Genomic DNA, 20175 nt, shown 5'->3' with positions numbered 1-20175 from the left:
GCTATAGCGAGGCAACTTAGCTGAACAAACAAAATAAGGAAGTAATCTGCTCATCGCCGAGGTACCCAATTGAAGATCTGCAAAGTACAGTGCTGACAAGCACTGTAGTGCTTTATGAAATTTTGGAAAGCAGGGAGAGAGACGTAATACAACGAAACGTAACCCTTCAGGTACAAAAGCGCCGCGTACTGCTAGGACATTATCTTGCAACTTCTTGTCATCTTTCTAAGGGAATCGTGACTTCGGACAACAAAAGGTGGTCGCAACCTCTGTGTTCTGTTTTTATCGCTTACACAAAATAAAAATTTTCAGTCACGTCTATATATGAATTGAATCGATAATTATATCATGTTACCCAGTAACCGAAAAACGTCAGACCTATTTCAACGCAAGCGCAATATATTTTTTTTTATTTTGCAGGATGTACTAATGTGCTAGTGCCTTTAACAAACATTTTCATAACATGCCCTCCGAAACAACAAGAAATTTGTAACATGAGTTTTCCGTCCGAAGATAATTTCGCTTACACCAACCTTAATGAAAAGAATAGTTCAAGGAAAAACCTCACCGCATTTCTCGTCAAGTCCGTTGGGGCAGTCCTTAACGCCATCGCAGAGCAGTGACCCTGGAATGCAAGTCTCTCCGTCATGGCAGTTGAAATGGCCACGTTTGCACTCCATAGTAAGTGGCGGTTGCGGGGTAGCCGGAGCTTGACTCGTCCATGGTGCCCGAGTAACCTCTTTTGTGGGAGCAGGAGGTGGTTCTGGAACATTGCGCGTACGACGTTGATCCAGTTAACTTTCACAGCAAAAATGTTTCCAGGCCATGGTGCTGGTTTGCGCCATGATGAACTTTACCCACCAGAGTGGGGGAAGAAGTGATTCTGAAGACAGCTGACTTAAATCCTGTCGTGGAGATAAGAGAAACTGCAGTCGAAAACTGACCACCTGGTTGCGCCCCGATTTGCGAGACAAGAGAGCTGAAATGTTATAGGACTTTATTTCATGCAGTTGTCGTTTTGTCTATCGCAGCTACCATAGTGTTTACGTGGAAAAAAATATCGGCAGCAAAGGTAAAACCTAATTTGCCCCATCAAAGATTCGATCTTAACGCATAGTGGTAAGTGTGTTGGCCATGAGAAAACCAGCACGCTTTTACAGTTGTCGCAGACCAAAGCATGGGCCCTTATTGCAGTGAAGCTTTCGTTGGCATTTGCGGGTGTGGTGTATCCCACCTGCTATGGTCTTGAATGAGTTACTAAAAGAGAAGAAAAAAAATCTCGCAGTATCGCTTTTTGAGTTTTTCCATATTGTACCCAAATTTATTACCAAGTGGCCTAGTTTATTCAAGGACAGCAGGCCCAATTTACTTGCTACCAGCACCCGAACAACTTGAGGAGCCGGAAGTTTCATATGGAGTCGCCTGTATCTCTATAATAGGATGGCCTCGGCATTCGTGCACGAAGCTTTAATATAGGATAAATATGTCTACATCAATGGAGCCAAATTCATGTTGTTCGGAGCCTTGTTGAACAATTCCGAGTATTTTGTTCAGTTTCTTACGTCCAATCAGGTAAACACTAACAAACCAAATTTCAGTAGATGTCCCAACTGTCACGTGATCCAATTCAAGTGTAACAGAGAACCGTATCAACGTTAAACTAGGAAGCTTCGACCAAGTTGGCGATGGCGTCCTTATTTTCTCTGTCAAAGAGAAAGATGACAATATATCAAAATATGGTCTGATTGTGTGCTTTCACACGCGGTATAGCAACGCCAACAGATAGAATCAGTCCGAAAGCAAGGTCTTTATCTGTTACTGAGCCTAGCAGCTTCGATAACAGCAAGCGTGCATTCTTTCCACGGCAAGTTAAAAGATCAAGGCGAATGTAGCGTAGGGACATCGAGGAAATGCGCTTCCCTGAGCTGCGAATCTGAGATAAACAGCTCACTCTTCCCCAGAGACCGTTTGATGGTGCTGCTATCCCACGAGTGCGAACACACTCACATGGCATTTTACGTGGTAAGGTAAGCTAATTACATTTATGTATATAACTGTAGGTCAGAGAATAAAAAATATCATGGTGGTTTTTCAATAAAGCTCCGCAAAGCCGGCTTTTTTATTGCTTGTGTAGAACCGTCAGCCTTCTTTTAAAGCTTCGTGTAATGTAACACCTTGTATAGTAATTGATAGAGTATTTATAATTATAAACTTATCAACACGCTAAAGCGATTCGCTGGAGAAGGCACTCGCAAGTGATCGTGGTAATCATGATATTATCAAAAGCAGGTGCAGCACGTAAAAGATTTTTTTTTTTTTTGCAATGAAGGTCTTTAATAATTCAGGCCGAGGACCAGAAAGCCGAAAAACATCTGCAGGGATGCTGGATGGCGAAAATGATGGCATCATTGAATATTTAATGACTGGGTGTGTCTTGTCGTCTGTTCTATTGTTTGCAAAGGTTTTACTGGTGCATAAAAAGTTTTCGCTCTTCTACGAGCGCTTCTCACTTCTCTGTAACTTACTTTATTAATCAACTCCACACTTGTGCACTATAATAACCAAGAAAATAAAGAAAAGATCAAAAAGACTGGGAAAACGGCACAAACTAGGCCACAAGAGCAAGGAAACTAATTGAAAGAGACGCCCCAACATCACATAGCGAAATCAACAAAAACTTTGAGCGTCAGAGAATATTTGTATCAAGAAAAGGGTCTTGGTTCGTTGATTGCAATATCCAGTGTGTCCCCCTGCCACCCTTCCCTTCTGTTGACAACCCCCCTGAGCTGTAACTGACAGGTACAGAGAAATACACGCGAGAATAGCAAGATTAGTTTTCTGATTACCTGTGGTGACTGTTTGTGCTGAGGACACCTGCTTTGTAACTGGTGCCGTGGTAGCACTGTCTGAAGCTGCGGTTGCTGAAAAAAAAATTTTATAAGCAATAATGAGGTCCCTGAAGCAATAATGAAGTCAAAATTACCCACGGACTCCGGACAGGCTACCAAATAACACTGCAGCACTCCATAACGTTGCTTCATTGAGAAAAAAAAGCTTCACGCTCAAATACAATCGGAATGTTGTAGAGTTGGCATGTGCTCATGTCGGAAATGAAACCACACTGCAATCTATTCCTTCCTCTCTACGTATCGGCTTGACAATTGAATAACAGTTTTTTTTTTGCAGGCCGTCATGTACAGTGACTACATGTTTGATAAACGAAAATGACTCCTTACCTCACCGTTTATTAATAAGACAACTTCGCGGTTAAAGCTGAAACCTGAAGGCGGTGTTATACTTTGGTAAGTATAGGCACACATTCGCTAGTATCCACCTAGCAAAATCATTAACCGGTGGGCACCACTAGTGAGTGCGCGATACAACTGGTTTTACTTAACTTTAAACACACCAGTGCGTTTTATTTGCATTCAAAATGACTAACGTTGTTAATATCATACTCCGCCACATTCTTGTACGTGCACATCCTGTCGTATCGGTCTAGTTGCTAAGCGGAAGCGAGCAGTACTGCTCACACAAAGAGATTACCAGTGTAAAAAAGGTTAGTGCGAAAATACATTTCAACACATACCAAGATACTATTTCATCGACTGCACCATAGAACAGCGTACACAAGGCACTTTTCTATAGCGCACAAAATAGGCTGCACCGCTGGCTTGTTCCTGGGGCAACGACGATGCGGCTATTTGCCATCCACTCCTCGGATGCCGCAGACACGCTACGATTAGACGGCTGCTGTATCAAAAGCTACCCTCAACTGATACCCACCGACCGTTCTCACTAGCAAACTTCCTGGGCCCTTGGCCATCGAAAACAACAGAGCGTAAAGCGTTGAACGCACTCGAACGAAGACATAGACACGCTTAAAGAGTACAAGATGCCGCCCAGTATACTAACCCCGATGTAGCCACTACTCGCTTTCAGTTTTTGCATTTGCGCACGCTTTTGTATTAGTTGTGTGTGTGTTCTGTAATGACGCACGCTTTTAAGGGTCGTATCTCTGTGTTCCCATCTCAGAAGATACCGCAGTCACGGGACTGTGTTTGCAAATCTGGATACGCTAATATGTAGGAACTCAGCGTGGTGAAATTTGCCATCGCTTTTTATCTCGATATGTTCGTTTGTGTAAAAGACTGGATGCTGTTGACCTTTCTCCCTATGATCTTGTTTCTTCTTTTCCTTCAATATTTTTTAGTATTATTCTTGTCACTACATAGGGCGACTGCCTCTTTTTCTCTTATTTTTATTTCAGAAAAAAGAAGGCTGTCAGAAGGGCGGACACCCCGAGCGCTGGCTCGCATTCATGAATACGTGCCCAGCCGCAAAACTTTTCATCTTGATTTAAATCACAAGCTGTCACACTGGACGTTTTAATATCATTAGTTTCTAACGACATTAGGTGCAACGATTGCCATTTCACCTGTGCTGGTGCTCCACAGGAAAAGATATAGTCATCTGGTTATGATATGAATGGCAATTATTAACAAAAACGCGAGAAATTTAGGACAAGGAATATGTAAAGCGTCTGAAATATGGGGCGTTGCTTCACTGGAACAACAGTGATATAAAACCTCTATTTCAGAATGTCTGGACACCATAACCATAACTATCTGACCATAAGTCAAGACGGGGTTTAGCCAGCTTAGTAGCCATACCCGATAAATTTAACGCCCACAATACGACTGACATGGCAACGTTGAACGACGGCGCCCAGTTGCAGCAGGTGAAGTGGTTATTTGCTGTCTACTATGCTTTGCGAGGAAAGTATACTAATCAGAGGAAGAGGCTTGATTGTGAACTAGACGCCGATGCAAGACGCAGTAACGAAATTGAACAGCGCATTCAAGCAAATCGCGTCCACTGTTGCAGCTGTGGTACATGCTGCTTCCATTGTTCACCGAGAACGTTGGGTATTGCAAAGTTTATGAACGTTGGCTTGATCGTATCTGACAAACCTTGGAGCAAGTCAGCTCAAGCAAGCCTTCCGTGTGTATCCAAAGTCGTGTCTATTCTGACTTTACCTAACTTTTCCACAATCACGGCATATACCTTTCTATTGCACTTGGTGTTACGGAGGTGCTTTAGGTTATTTTGCCACAACCTTATGAGAGTAAACGTATTTGCCTGGCTCCAGTGCGCTCGCCCTGTTGATGCCGTTCGAGAAAACGGATACATACGTGCACACAGGCACCCGATTGTTGGCAGTATAGCCAACTAGTAATGCGACGGCGGCCCGACACTGCTGCGGTGGAGAGTAAAAACATTTTGGGACAACCTCCCATACAAATTTTCTCTCGTTAAAATGACAGATGCCTTAAAACGCGCAACATTATTGACCCTTTCACGTAAACGCTTCTCAAGTTGCACTCAATATCATATTTTTTTCCTTTTCGCTGGAGTAGAGAATATCAATTCGCTTCGAGTGCGAACACGAATGAGTTTCTCTCATTAGACTGCGGAGGTAATTCGATTTTAATGGCATTAAATATTGCTGTGCAGTACCCGAATAATGTCATTAGATACTAATGTTATTCGACTCTAACGACAATGAAACGTTCAGTGCGAGAGGTGTATTAGCACTAAGAAAAATCATTTCAAAACGTTCACTTTGGTTATTTTAGCGTAACACAATTTTCTGAACATTCATTGAGGCACAGTTATTGTTCTACTTAAAGAAGCTTTGTGTACAGTTACTAAGTAGCAAGGAAGTGTCAACGTACCAGATACCGGAGCTTTTGATGTAAGTAGCGTCCCTTCACAATTGCCACGACGCACGTCGATATCATCGATGGCGACGTCACTGCTACCACTTTCGGTACGGCCGGTAATAACAACCTGCATGACGCAAGAGAAAATGTAAGTCCTAATAGAACAAAAAGGCACAACTCGAAATCTTCCATCGTATAGCGACACCAAGTTTCAACGAAATTCAGGATCCACAGCTGTTATCGCTTTAAAGGCTTACGTTGGGCCAACTAAAATTACTGTAGTGTTATTGGACATGCGCAGTCCTGACGTAGACAATCTATGATATGTCATTAGCCTGACGTCTTGCTGTCATGAGAAGGACAGGTCTACCCCAGCGAGAAAAATTTTTTATTCCGGACATGAAGTCAGACTCGGCGCATACATTTTTGTGAGGTTCTAGAAAATCATAGACCAATATCTTCGTCTGGATGCTGAAATAATTATGTCACCTAAGTAACAGGAGGTTGCCACGCTCGAGTCCCGTAATGTAAGGCTAACACTTGTAATAGATGCGTGATTCATCCAAGATACAAAGTATATCGTTTCCCACTAAACCCTCTACGTCAGCAGTGCATTCAGGGTGTTTGTCTCCCATACATGGATACAGGGCAGCCACTAGCTTTCTCTCCATGCCCCGCCTCATCTTTTGCTCTTTGGAAACATTTTGGCTGTAGCAATATTTACACATTTATAAATTCACGTCTACATTATGAATGGCTTGCCTGCTTGTAAAAAAGGCCGTCGGCTGCGTAGTAAGTGAGCAAATGTCGACATACCATACACAAATCAGATCGCATAAAAACTTCTCGGGCGCACTATATCGCGGACACCTTTCTGTGGCAATGAAGGCAAAGTTACGGAGGCAAAGCGCGCACAAGAGCGAGCATTTCTGAAAAGAGTCCTGCGTTTTCGTCCATGTTAGTGAAAGCTCGGGAAGAGATAACCTAGGTACCTTATTAGCAGCAGTTAAATAGGACAAAACACACCACTGAATGTAAAAGTTCACTTATTTTACGTCTTTTCCCTCCTTGTCTAGGCAAACGCGAAACCATCGCACGTGGAAGCTGCGTCGATTCAGCGTCTGTTCCGAGTAACCAAAAGCACTGTGAAACGTTGGCGGACCACATAGCGCGGTAACACATGTGCCCAAACTCCGTCCCAGTAGCTTTCCCTTCATTGCCACAGAAAGTTTTCTGCGATTGCAGAAGGAACAGTGTCTTCAACATACCAGTAACAATTAATCTTTCCCTTATGGTCAAAGCCAAATGCCGCTGGGATGGCCTCGTTTAGTGCTAACGATTCGAGGAGCAGAAGGTAATGCACTTTTCCTCTAAGCCAAGCTCACAAGGCAGGTGGCCTGGCGTTTGTAGGCAACTTGTATAACCAAACGAAAAACATTCTGACTACATACCAAAGGGAATGTAACTTCAAAAATAATTCGTGAGCTCTGTGGTAGCTTATGCTCTCAGCAAAGAGACAATGTGCTCGCTTCGCCATAAAACGCTTGTCGTAGCCGTGTGAACGAACAAAAAAAAAGACCATACACCATTTAAAACTATTGCTTACTGAAAGTGTGCTGGTTCCAGCAGGTACAGATGCAAGCACTTAGCAAAAAGAAACGCACAGCTGGTTTGTCATGTGGGTTTCTTTTCTTCAAGTGCTCGCGTCTCTACCTGCTGGAGCCACCACACATGGGATTTCTGCCGAGTGGCCAAGAAAATCACCCTACTCCCCATTTGTTCCTAATGCATTCTGATCCATTATGCTAAGTATGGCACTTCCGGTGACAAGGCAACAGGTAAAATAATGTTCCCGTTCATATGATGTTGTAATACGGTAAGCATACATTACCTCAAGAATACATCTTGCGGTAATTTGTTGTGGTAACGTTTCGCTTTTCACTGCTGCCACTTAACACAAAACAACGTGCACGGGGTCAAATCGTGACTAGGAACAGTTGCAGATGGTGACCGTGCGTCACCACAAGCGGCGGTGTTCAAGCGACATGAGAATTCGCGCAAGTTTCGCAACCCGCATAGCCTATGTTCACTGTGTGCGGCCGGTGCCTTTGAATGCTGGCCAGTGACCCTGGAAAGCCAGTGCGTGTCCTCAGAGGTGACAGCGTGTGCACACAAGCCTGCGGTCATACGGCATTTCTGGGCAGAGCAGGTATTCGGATTGGAACGAAAACGCCTTTGGAAGCGCGAATAGTGACCACGACGAACCTGTATGCTCCACACTGTAATTTTCAACTGCAACGCGCGAATGATTTTGTTGCTAGCTTCGAAAAGTCCTTCCGTTCCACACTCGGATGGTTTATGCGGTAGGGGAATTGACATCAAAATGATTTTCCACAGCTTCGCGCATTAGAAGTAAGCGTAATCAAAAAATAAATAAATAAGATTCACGTATTTCGGAAAGGAAAAGAGTGTTTAGTATCACGACTTCTCAATAATATTATTCCTTACATTCTCCTTCCTGCGAATATTAATAATATTATATTCTTGTTTAACAGTAGTAGTAGTAGTAGTAGTAGTAGTAAAGTGGGCATTGTTATCGGGGTTGAGCGCTTTTTGTATGATTGCAAAGTGGAAGCCTGCTCACGGGCTTCCCTTCAATACGCACGCTGCTTAGGCTGCGTTTCATACAGTATGTGGCGTGCAACGCAACACTTCCTGCAGTTGATGCGTTCACTCCAAGAAATAGTCGAGCGTATTTTACCAGCAATTAGGTTAAACTGTTCATTACCTAGGCTCAGCATTTAACAAAAGCCTTTTAATCCTTAAAAATAACAAAAGTGCGTTATACGGTCGTTAATGCGCTCTTTAAATGCTGTTGTTTATTGTGTATTTTTTCTTTCCGGCCCACCGCAGCAGCTGCACGCACATGCTAGCGTGAGCATGTTGGACCACGAATCTTGACCACGGTACGGGCGGAGTGATCAATTTTGGTCACGCAAGTTATTGCGTGTAGCTCGCACGGCGTTGCCCGCAAAGTGTGAAACACGAGTAAGGTGCCACGGCCACTTACCGTGAACACGGTGGGTAGGTCCGCTCTTTCTACGAAGAGTGAAGTCCATTGGCTTGGCGCAGTGGCCTGCACCGTTGTTGCTTGCCCGACCAAGTGGCGGCGCTCGTCCAGAAATCCCACACTCAATGACGCTCCCGCTACGAATGCGCAAACAAGTCGCAGTACCGCCCAAAAAGAGAAGCATTGATCGCAATAGCTACTAGAGAACAAAACGAAGCAATGTTCGCAGTTTCATTGGTCATAGAAATTACAGTGAACATTCCTTTATTTACGTTACCAAGTATGAGGTCACGCGTGCACAAGTAAAGATGCGCAGATTTCCCTCTATGACCGTGAACACTCGCTACGGCAACACGGGCGTGATAAAGAGTGACAGTTGCACTGAGTGAATTGCCCTTTGGGCGTCCTAATGCTTCAACGCGAAATCGGTGCGGGGGAATACATCACACACGGAGCTATCAGCCCTCGGCAAGCGCAGCCTTTGTACCCACAGCAGATTACCTCCAAGATAGGGCTGGCGTGGACGTGCTGCGCCGCGCCATTCCGAGCCGCCCTCGTACTAGATAAAATGAGCGCCAACGTGCCTCTCCCCAGCCCTCCAAGCGCGCGCTCCTTCTTCGTGATTTGGGAGAGGGAAAGTACGCTCAATTCTGCAGCCCATGTGGGAGCACGGCGCAGCGTAATGGGGATGGGGGCGGGGGATGAAAGATGAGGGGATAGAAGGGGAAAGGGTGAGTAGGTTTCAGGCAGTATACGTCAGCATCATCCAGGGGCGATGGCCGGCGCGCGAGGCGGAGGCCATGGGAGAAGCGCGCGCTAGCCTCCTACTCTTCCACATCACTCTCTCCTCACTTCCCTCCCTGCGGGCGCAAGACGCCGCAACACCAAGCCATCTTCTCGGCTCTCCCTCACACCTAAAGCACACGATGTGCGGCCGCGATCCTATCGCATGCTTGGACTTTACGCAGAGCACCACGGGAAGGACGGAGATCCATCTGGAATATCCATACAATTGCTATGGCAATAACATCAAACGAACACCCGATATATATATTAAATTATTTCTATAACATCATCTCAAGGCACTATAACTACGACTAACGACTGCATTCAAGAACGTTCCCCTACTCAACCCTCCACCTTCTCTCCAGACAATCACTCGGGGTGCCACCAATCGACAGAAATGGTGAGTGCGCATGTTGAGTCTTTACGGCAATTCTTGAGAACCGTGACGTCTTCTTCAGCCAAGGGGCGGCGCTGTACTCAGCCCGGTGAACTGGCTGGAGGTCAAGCTTCAGGTCGACAATCATTGGAGACTATATGTGGCTGTGTTACGCATATTCAAACAGCGGAAGACTCAAGAACACTTGGCTGACTTTGCAGCCACTGTTAAAAAAATTTACCTATGGGGTTTTAGGTGCCAAAACCACTTTCGGATTATGAGGCACGCGGTAGCGGGGGAACTCCGGAAATTCTGACCACTTGGGGTCCTTTAACGTGCACCTAAATCTAAGTACAAGGATGTTTTCGCATTTCGGCCCGTCAAAATGCGGCCACCGTGGCCGGCATTCGATCCCGCGACCTCTTGCTCAGCAGTAAAACACAACAGCCACTGAGCAACCACGGCGGGTCAGCCACTATTACATATTTAATATATTGTATCAGCAATCCTAGATAACCTTCTTTATCATACAGTGACTTCACCCACATCTTGCTCTGCACGCTCGACGGTGAGGCGGAAACAGCTATGTCACTCGTGGGCGTCTGATAGCGGCGTAAAAGCTGTGCCTTTCAGTATTTCAATTTCGGGTACCTGCACAAAATTGGCCGGAAGTCAATGAAAATTAGCCACAGCAGCAATCCGAAAGTCTAGAAACATTTGTGAATTTTACTCCCTATTAGGAATGATCATTCGAATTGTTCGATGATGATTTGATTAATTTTCATAATTACTTGTCCAATTACTACCTCGCCTATATTACAAAAATGCTGCCTTCAGCGCCAAAGACTTTCTCGAAGAAATTATTTAATCTTATTTTCGCGCCCGTTTCTAAGACACCTTGACGGATTTTTTTTGAAACACTATTTACGTTTCGGGAAACAATACTTACAGTTCTGCTTCATTATATAGTAGAGCCTTAAACACACAGCAGGGCCTAAGGCGAGAGCCTGACTCTGCACACTGCCAAGTGATCTTGGAGCCATATCTTCTGCATCGAGGAGGAGGTAGTATCCTGCGAAAGAAACCACATACAAGATAGGTGTGTGCATAAAGAATTAATTAATGGGGACTAATAGTGACCGCCGACGAACGTTTTGCACAGCCGGCCAGAACCACCGAAAGGTGCAGCCAGTGATACTTGAAGAATCAATCAGCAAATGCTACCATGACGATTACTGGGCCACATATCGTAATGTACCGATCCATTTTCTCTTTTTTATTGCGTGACGCGCTGAGTGACTCGTCACATAAGCTATGCAGCGGCACCCAAACGATGCCCTGAATAGTGACGGAATATAAATGACACAAGGTACCGATCAAGAAAAAGGCGTCCCACATTCATTCTCCTGGTAATCATCAGTTCAATAATCGTCTCGTCATTTGTATTTCTGCGTCTGGGTGTCTGTGATCTATGTGTGCGCGTGCGTGTGTCTGACTACGCATGATTATCTTTCCTATTTGGTCATTTCCACAGTGAGTTTGCATCGTGGACCCTCCTGTCTACAGTGACTAGCCTCTCTATATATATCAATGTAGTTGCATTTACATGCTCTCTAAGACAAGTAAACTATTCACCCGGACGACAAATAACCGCCGTCGACATGCAGTGTACTTGTACCCTCGAGCAGATCTTTCGACTCCTTTTAGTCTATGATATGAATACATGCACTGGTTGTAACCAAGTGCGGCCCTTTAATCACGTCACAGGTAGGAGAACTCCACACCTTACCCGTCGTCTGGACCCGCCGTAAGTGAAGGCATCAACCCCTTCGAGACAGGCACTTCCCATGCAAAAAAAAAGTTTATGCATGGCTGGCATAATCTACGGTGCTCGCACAATAACTTACGCCTACATTAAGCACTCGCGCCATCGCAATGTCTGCAAAGGTTCTTTGCGCTTCGGGAGTATGTCCGTGCTGCGAATTTTCTCAGCGGTCACACCGCCCGTCACTGCCCTTCGTCGCGTGTGTGCATTACGGCATCCAAATTGTCTGCTGCTGCGTGCAGTGAGGAATGTTGACTGGATAACATATTTGACGTGCACGGAAAATGACAGGCAGACAAACGCGAAGGCGAAAACGCAGACTATTTCCTAAGAAGTCCTGTTGAAGCACGCAGTAGTTCGCATTTTACGTCTTAGCGTTTGGCTTTGAGTAATTTGTAGTTTCCACAACTAACATGCTAATGAGTCAAGCCTGACATTTTTCCGTTTCTGCGAGAGACACATCCGCAGTGGAAATTCTCGAGCGTGGACTTTGGTAAGAAAGTGGAAGTTGCAAGAGCAGATTCCGGCTTATTTGCTCCTTAATGACGTGTACTTCAGTGCTGACCAGGCCCGACTGTCAGACTAATGAAGTTGTGCGCTGCCAAAGTTCATTGGCCCGCTGAGCAAGGCATAGTACAGAGCTTTCCTGGAAGCCCAAATCTACGGTGTTGCGGTAACGAGACTGAATCATCGCCGCAGAGGTAGGGTCCGGTGACGTGCTTCATTAATATTTTCTTGCACATGCATTATTATTAATCATCTTTGCTTTGCAAGTATGTGAAAATGTCGAAATAGAAGGATCATATATAACTTAGCGCATTGACGAAGCATTTACACGCCAGCTTAGCTATGCTATCTTACTTGTACCAATGCGCGAATCAAAGGCTCTGCTTAACACTTTTGGCCACTGACGATAAAGAGTCACGCGGTAGATTGTCCTTGCAGCAGCTCGCATTTTAATATGCTTATAAAAGCTTGGTTCGGGAACAAACTAACCGTATACATTTTGTTGCAGCAGAATGCTTTTGTGCTCGATGGAGGCTGAGGACAGCGAATAGATGCAACGCCCTGGCGAAAGAAATGATATGGTAGCACCACCACCTGCCACTTGTCAAAAAGAATACTCCAGATAAATATACCAATTACGACATGATCGGGGCGCCCTGCAGCTTGCTGAACGCAAATGCACAAGGGTCAGAGGCAGTCACTATTCATTTTCTGGGAAGTAGACCCAGGGCTTCCAAAGAATAATATTCATAATAATCTACGCTTGCATACGGTTGCTTTCATTAATGCATATCGTCTTCGGTAACATCTACCATGTGCTGAAAGACATTGCTTACACCTCCGTGTGTTTATGTACCAACCATAGCACTCAGCGAAATGTATCAGACGTGGTTAAAAGTCACGTAAACTGCCACAAGGCGAGAAGAAGCTGTTAAAGCAAACATAAGAAAGTCAATGAATCGTAGTCTTTGGCTTTTACGAGTGAAATCACAAGTTTTTCAATGCACCTAAACCATCTGATCATTTCACTGAAAGAACAGCACAACTATACTGACACGCACTGATTGCCCGCTACTATTGCCGCGGCTGCCTTTCGGTCTTAATGCCATGATACAAATGAACACATGAAGTAAAAATTCATTGGAATTAACTAAGACTGCTGCCTAAAGCAAGTACATTTTATAGCCACTGCCCCAAGAAACAGACATGCCCCCCCCCCCCCCCCCCCAAAGAAAAGATACTTCCCAAAGCGAAGTAGTGTTCTTCTGTCATGCAGTCGTATTTTCCACCGAAGACGCCGTTTATCGTTGCATTTTGGCCTCTTCAGCGTGCTTCATTGCGAAACACAGCAGCTTTCTTTCAGACATAACGCATATTCATTGGCGTCTGCATTCTAAGTATCATGCACGGAATGCCGAGGCGGAGTCACCGTGCGATGATAGTGATGAGGCTGTTCATTAGTCAATACGACACTCCTTGGCAGACACGACATTACATTTTTCGCAATTTATGAATGGCATCAAATTACTGAAGAGAGAATTGCTGTCATACAGCCGCACAGGAGGTAAGTAACAAAGTTGCAGGAAGCTTCTGGCCACTATGACATATCAAAATGTTCACGATCGTCCACGGCGCAACCTCATACACGTGATTTTCGATCGACAGAGACAAGCGACGGCGATGACATAGAAGTTTCCCCGTCGCAGAGGGCGATCCATCGTTGTCGCTAGTCGCATCAAGTCACGTCCAGTAAATATCGCTTGACGACGGGAAGTCAGAGCGGTGATACGCGCTGGGGCCAGCTCTTGCGCGACAACAAAACAGCAACCAGTCCGCCCCGATCCGCCCGCTTCGATCTGAATTCACCCTTACAATTTTCTCTCGGCTGTGACGGCAAAAAATGAATAGTAAAAACCAGCCGTCACTTCGTCTCATCTGAAGTTGAGGACAAAATGGCGGCGCTTTCTTGTCGCTATTACTGCGATCGGTTGTTTGTTTTGACACTGTGAGACGCCACACAGAGCCGCAAAAGTGTTTTAGGTTTTGCTCACCAGATGGCACCAGATTATTTTGCGTTTGCGGCATGGTACGCAGTTTCACTAAGGATGATTACTAAAGTTCGATCTAGGTAAAACGTTGAGCTCTTGTTAGGTTTGAAATTTCCTTACGTCGCAGGAGAGCACTTATTCGCATAACAATGTAAATCTGGCGCTACACTTTTTCGCGCTGTTGCCTTCATGTGCTTGCATCACGCCGCTATGCGACAGCGCGACAGAGTGTGGCTGTCGCGTCACTTGTCGCTGTCTCTTAAATATCGCTTGCATGTGATTGCCGCTTTAGGAGAGACACGTGAGCGTTCGGCAGCACTCCACAGAGCGCCACATGCGGCGACTGAACCAACTGCTTGTTTATGCGCGTTGAAAGCCAAAAGTGGGGTGTACGGCGTGTCATCTGCTACTTTGACAGCAAGCGCAAAACCTAGCCTGATGCTGCCGTCGTAAATTCGATCACATCAAATTCCAGCGTGCACGACGGTAAGTATTTTGTATCACTGCACGTAAATCGCTGGCTGTTATCGCCCGTCGCCAAAAAAACTGCTCATAAGAGTAAAGAAGTGCTCGCACAATACCTGCTGTTTCACGTGTTCTGAGTTTATGAGAGACTTCTTGCCATTTTTCGTGACTCTATAACACATCGAAATCCAGAGGATCTGAGGCTCACATTACAGCATTGACTTTTCGTACACAATTCTCGTCGCTCCGTTCCCTCACACTTGTGCTCTCTCTCACTGTTTTCCTTGGCTTAATATAATCTACCATCTGAGCCAGTCCATCTATTGTAGAATCACAAACTGTGAATGCGCACACTTTTACCGTTATAGCAATCCGATCATCCCTTCCTATGAACGGACGGCTAAGTTGTGTTGAGTGGCAAAACAACCTATCGTGAACAAAATTGGCAGTGATTTAGCTCGGCTATGCAAGGATATACGTAGCGAAAGCTAAGGCATGGCATGGTTAGCCTTGGTTAATCTCGATTGCAAGTCCAGGTTAGTCTGGTTGTCTAGCTATGTTGCGGCGTTTAGCCAGTCGTTCGACGTGCTATTCGTCTGTTTCCTGGGCGATTCGTTTCCTCTTCATCTCGTTCCGATGTCGATTCCAGGCCTCCTCCTGCTTATCAGTATTGTCACCGTCCATATTGCCGCCTCAAGTGTGGTTGCGGCGCACGCGAGCTCTCCATTTCTCATCCTCCGACATGTTATCAGGCATGCGACGCAGCTGGCGAAGCGAGCGGATGTGAGCGCAACGACGAGGTACGCGTGTGACGTCATACCAAATGGTGGCGGCGGAAAGGCGCGGCGCTGCGCAGCGGCGGAACACCTGTGGCTCGGTGCATCTAGTGGCGCATGCGCGGTAGTGACTAGGGAGCGAGAGAGAGAGGAATATCCGCGGGGAGGCGTGCGTTGTGACGACATGTGCCTCCTCGGATCACCGCCACGGCGAAATCGCACGTTCGCGGCCAGTAAAGGTTTCGCTTTAATAGATGCTAACACGCACTACATGTGTCCATGTAGCCTCAGGCACATCTAGTCGACTACATCACCTTTACCCATTCACTACACAGCGCTACAGGTAAAAAGAAAGCAGTGCTGATATTTGTTACGATTTCAATATGGTAATTGAGACCATCCAGTAGCCACAAGGGCACACTTGCAATGCATATGGTGTGCTGTCAAATATAGAAACAAATACCACTTCTATAAAATATGAATAACATTTCCCCTACCGAAACAAGGGGGTAAGCGAAGCTTGTCCTGCGTGTACCTGACCTTCGTCATGGTTAAGTAACCAACAAGTAACAGTGCCGAATTGGTTCCGCCTGCCGATCCCTCAGCTCGGGATCTTTTCGTTACTGTCGGATTGCCTGGGCTCGGATGGCTCTAACGGCTGGATCGGGGCGCCGACACCGAGCCCTTTCACGGGCGAATTCTCGCTGCCGCTCGTCGAACGCTGCCCGTTCCTCGGGAGAACACGAAAACGTGGCCGTCCCATCCGTTTTCCGAGACTGAATAGAAGGGAAGTGAAGCTGGTGCAGCGCGCGCTAGACCCTTATGTGCACTTTCCCGCCCCAGCAGAAGCGAAACGGCTCTGACCGGTGGAGCGCGTGGCGTAAGCGCGCGCCTATGCAGCTGGAGACGCCCTTTTCGGCAGCTGCTCTGCTTTAGGACCAACTGGCTTTTCTTGCGTGACCACGACAACGCCACCGCAACTTGTGAGCCAATACAAGCTTCGCTTGAAAATTACTGCAGAAGCCCCCAGTAGGAATTGTCAAATAATGCGTAAACATTATTTAAAGTTGCCCTACTTGCACTCACATTGCACTCAGGATGGCGCAGTGAGCTGCAAGTATTTCCATAACCTATTGCACTTACCGAAATGGTGAACCTAAGTTGTCGGAAACATGTTTTTTGGGCGAAATAGGTGTAATTGTAAGTAATCTGAACTAGGGTGAAGTAATGTAATGTAAATTATTCTTAATTACCTTGAATAATCTTCGCTCTGGTTTAAGTAATGTAATCATAATTATTTTTCATAGGCTTAGGTCATGTGAATGCCTTTAAATATTGGTAATTAGCAATATACTCAACCTAACGGTAATTATGTAAACATAGCCTTAATTTTTTCTTAAGTAATCTAACTGATCCTTAATTGCGCTTAACTGACTCCTAATCTATCTTGAATTCGCTAATTATTATAACGTAAATTAACATTATAGTTGGCTAATTATTATTATTTAGTATCGATCATTGTCATTATTCTTGAGCAGTTTAATTGTAATTAATCTACACTACATTTTCTTACCATTCATTAGTCTTAGGGCATCTTAGGCTTATCTAATTTCATCGTAATTATTAATAATTACGCGAGAGTCATCTTAAATACCCTTAAATAGTTATGATCATCCTTAATCAAAATATTGTTTATCGATAAAAATTGGCATAAACAATTTTAGTACCCTTAAATTTTCCTTATTAGGCTTAACTATATTAAGCTCGATTGTGCTTAATTAGGCTAGTCAAAATTCCACAAGTTTATTAATTAAAATGGTTCACTTAGTTAATTAGTAATTAGCAATACTTGATAATTTCATTCTCCTTTAGTGTTACTTGCCCTTCGTTAGTGTTAGGAAGTCCTAGCTTTAGCTTCATCGCAATTAATTTTATTACCATTTAGTCTTAATTATTCCTAATACATCTTCAGTACTCTATATGTTGAGTACAAGTCATGAATTAAAGTAGTCCGAAATAGTCACAAGGCATTCTCATATAGACCCCAAAAGGACTCTATGTGTGTAACTATGTAGCGCATCGCGTCACGCATTAGAGACGGACGAACGGACAAATTTCTGAGGGAAGTAGCCCTATACTGCTTACGCATTAAAAACTGTCATTCTCGTACTACTTATTTACAACTTCATGCAGTTTGTTGTACGGCGTGCCATGTAACACCCAGCGCGTTGTGAAGGTGGACGCGAAGAACGGGCGTTCGTGAACCACGATGCAGGCAAAGATACGGTGCCAGTACTATGTGTTGCTCTGCACCCGCCGCCAAAGTAGCACACGACACGCCGTAGGCGCCGCCACTGGCTCTCAACGCGCCTGCGCAAGTAGTTCTGGCAGGCGCATGTGGAGCGCCGCGGAATGCGCCCTCGTGCTCCCGTGTTTTCCCTAAAGGGAGACGACCCCGTACATCTGAAAAAATTGGCGTTTAGAGGGTTACGAGAAAAATACGTGGATGCTGCAAGTTCTCCGGCTTTGTTTTTTTTTTGGGTGTGCGCAAACTAAAAGTCGATGATAGCAAACACTTCCTTACCTTCTTTCGTGCCTAGAGTGTGATCCTTCTCTACGCCAGTCAAATTGGAAACGGTAGAACCTCGGTGGCGGTACCATCGTGCGTTATTAAAGCTCCTGGCATTGAACCAATTACACATGTCCTCTTCGAAAGAGCAGCTTCCAGGAGGAGGACAAGGCAGATTACCCAGGCTGATATCGTCCACGGCTACTGCGCTGCCAAGATTACCAGAAGTCACTGCGTCGTAAACTATCTGCGTGGTCAGAAAAGAAGGAAGTGGTTTTCAAATTGCAACAAAACTGAAGAAACTTTAATCTACCGGTGTATAAAAAGTTTATAAACAGCGCTAGGTTCTTAATGTGGGCATAGTAACTACGTAGGACGCGGCCAATACGGACATCGATGTCCGTACGCGATTATAATGTAAGCGGACATATATGCATGTATTGGTTTCTGCCTTCACGCACTCTTTTTCCCGACTAAAGTTTTCTGACTTACCCAAACCTACACTTTTGTGCTTGCACCTTGCACCAAACCACTGGTACTGGGAAGCCTTACCACGAGCGAATGTAATTACATCGACGAAGAACGCGTCCAAATCGCGCCTTGTGAGTGACATCTAATAAAATTTGTTCTCTTCTGTATCTGAGACCGATGTACCGCAGTTGTGCCCAGAGAGCGAAACCTTGTGACGGCAATTACACGATGCGCGACGCAGAGCCATGCGTCTCTTAGCAGACTGTTTTGTTTGACAGCAAGGCATACGGGCTGCAGCAACCAGGCTGAAGGCAGACGCTTCTGGTTGACGTACGTAGCCATCTCGCCATTCAGTTGCTTATGGTAGGAAACTACGGGAAGCAACTGAATACCAAAATATTATCAGGGCTTCAATTTCACGGGCTTTAAAAATATACGTGGACAGTTGGAGCGCCACATTCTTTGGTCAAATATACAATGTTTTACATAACCTGATAGGGTCAATAAGTTTTATGAGCAAATGAATGTGAGCTGCCTGTCTGAAGGGCCTTCCCAGCCTTCAAAACTTTACATGTAGGACGCAGCGGCTAGTGGATGTCACGGTGTATACACAGAGGAATATCTACACGGTATATATATATACATAGAGGTATGTATATACACATACGTGTACCCAGCTGTGTGCAGCACACGCATAGGTATTCCTGAACATCATGTCCTAACTTATTAAAAAAATCAAGCAAAGTCAATTCATTGATGTTGCTAGGCGTCAATAAATTGTCAGAGAATGTGACTAGTTACATAAACCAGAAATGAAAGCATTCCAGACCACGCTTGCGGGCCTTAGGTACGAATTACTGTATACATTAAAGGTCATACGGTCGTAACCCTAGAATACAGCTTATGAATCAATAACTGTCGCAGATAGTACAGAATGTGAACTTGTAATGTAGGCTATAGTTGTTCCGCTCCATTTTATTGTTTGCTGAATAAACAATATGAGCATTTACTAATAATATTAGCTTTCCTTCTGGATTTTTACTTGTGCGCGGCTACACCACAGACGGGGTGGCGAGCTTCACTAGATTTCATTAGGTTCTTTCCAGCGCAGTATTAGTTTGCACAACTTATGTGCGTAGCGCGGCTCCTACCAATACGTCCCTTGGCGTTCGGGAGGGGTGTACGCTGTCGGGGTAGGGAAGCTGGAGTTTCAATCAGCGTACAATCAGAGAGAACTTCGTATGCTTACCGTGAGTTCTTCTTTGGAAGTAGGTAGGTTGACAGAGGCCGAGAACCATTGCTCCGTTGGCGCGTCAAATGTGGTGCCGAACCAAAGAGACTCCTGCTGATTTTCGTGCAGCGCTCTGGTGACGTTCAGCGTTTCCGCTAAAGTTCCCGACATGAAGAACGAGAACCGCAAACACTTGTGCTGAGTCGCGTCGTACCAGCCTTTAGGGCTAACCATGCGGCCACCAGGCGCCTTTACCAAGGCGAAGTTTCCTGCGAGATATACGCATCACGTGATAAAAATGGAACTATGAATATTCTCGGAACGC

The 20175-nt window shown here is 45.2% G+C and overlaps 1 protein-coding gene across 1 annotated transcript in view; it reads right to left on the bottom strand.

Annotated features, from left to right (window-relative positions):
• The window catches only part of LOC135909443 (MAM and LDL-receptor class A domain-containing protein 1-like), a 240271-nt gene that overhangs the window by 7549 nt on the left and 212547 nt on the right, over positions 1-20175 (bottom strand). The window contains exons 54-60 of the mRNA XM_065441401.2: positions 19869-20119; positions 18164-18395; positions 10908-11030; positions 8797-8933; positions 5739-5853; positions 2847-2921; positions 569-763 (exon numbers count right to left, since the gene is read on the bottom strand). Coding sequence (XP_065297473.2) covers positions 569-763; positions 2847-2921; positions 5739-5853; positions 8797-8933; positions 10908-11030; positions 18164-18395; positions 19869-20119 — 1128 coding nt within the window. The remainder of the gene's footprint in view (positions 1-568; positions 764-2846; positions 2922-5738; positions 5854-8796; positions 8934-10907; positions 11031-18163; positions 18396-19868; positions 20120-20175) is intronic.

This window comes from Dermacentor albipictus, chromosome 3, assembly GCF_038994185.2.
Source record: "Dermacentor albipictus isolate Rhodes 1998 colony chromosome 3, USDA_Dalb.pri_finalv2, whole genome shotgun sequence".
NCBI lineage: Eukaryota > Metazoa > Arthropoda > Arachnida > Ixodida > Ixodidae > Dermacentor > Dermacentor albipictus.
Note: the sequence above shows the minus strand (reverse complement) of the source record. Positions and strands in the feature narration are given on the sequence as shown.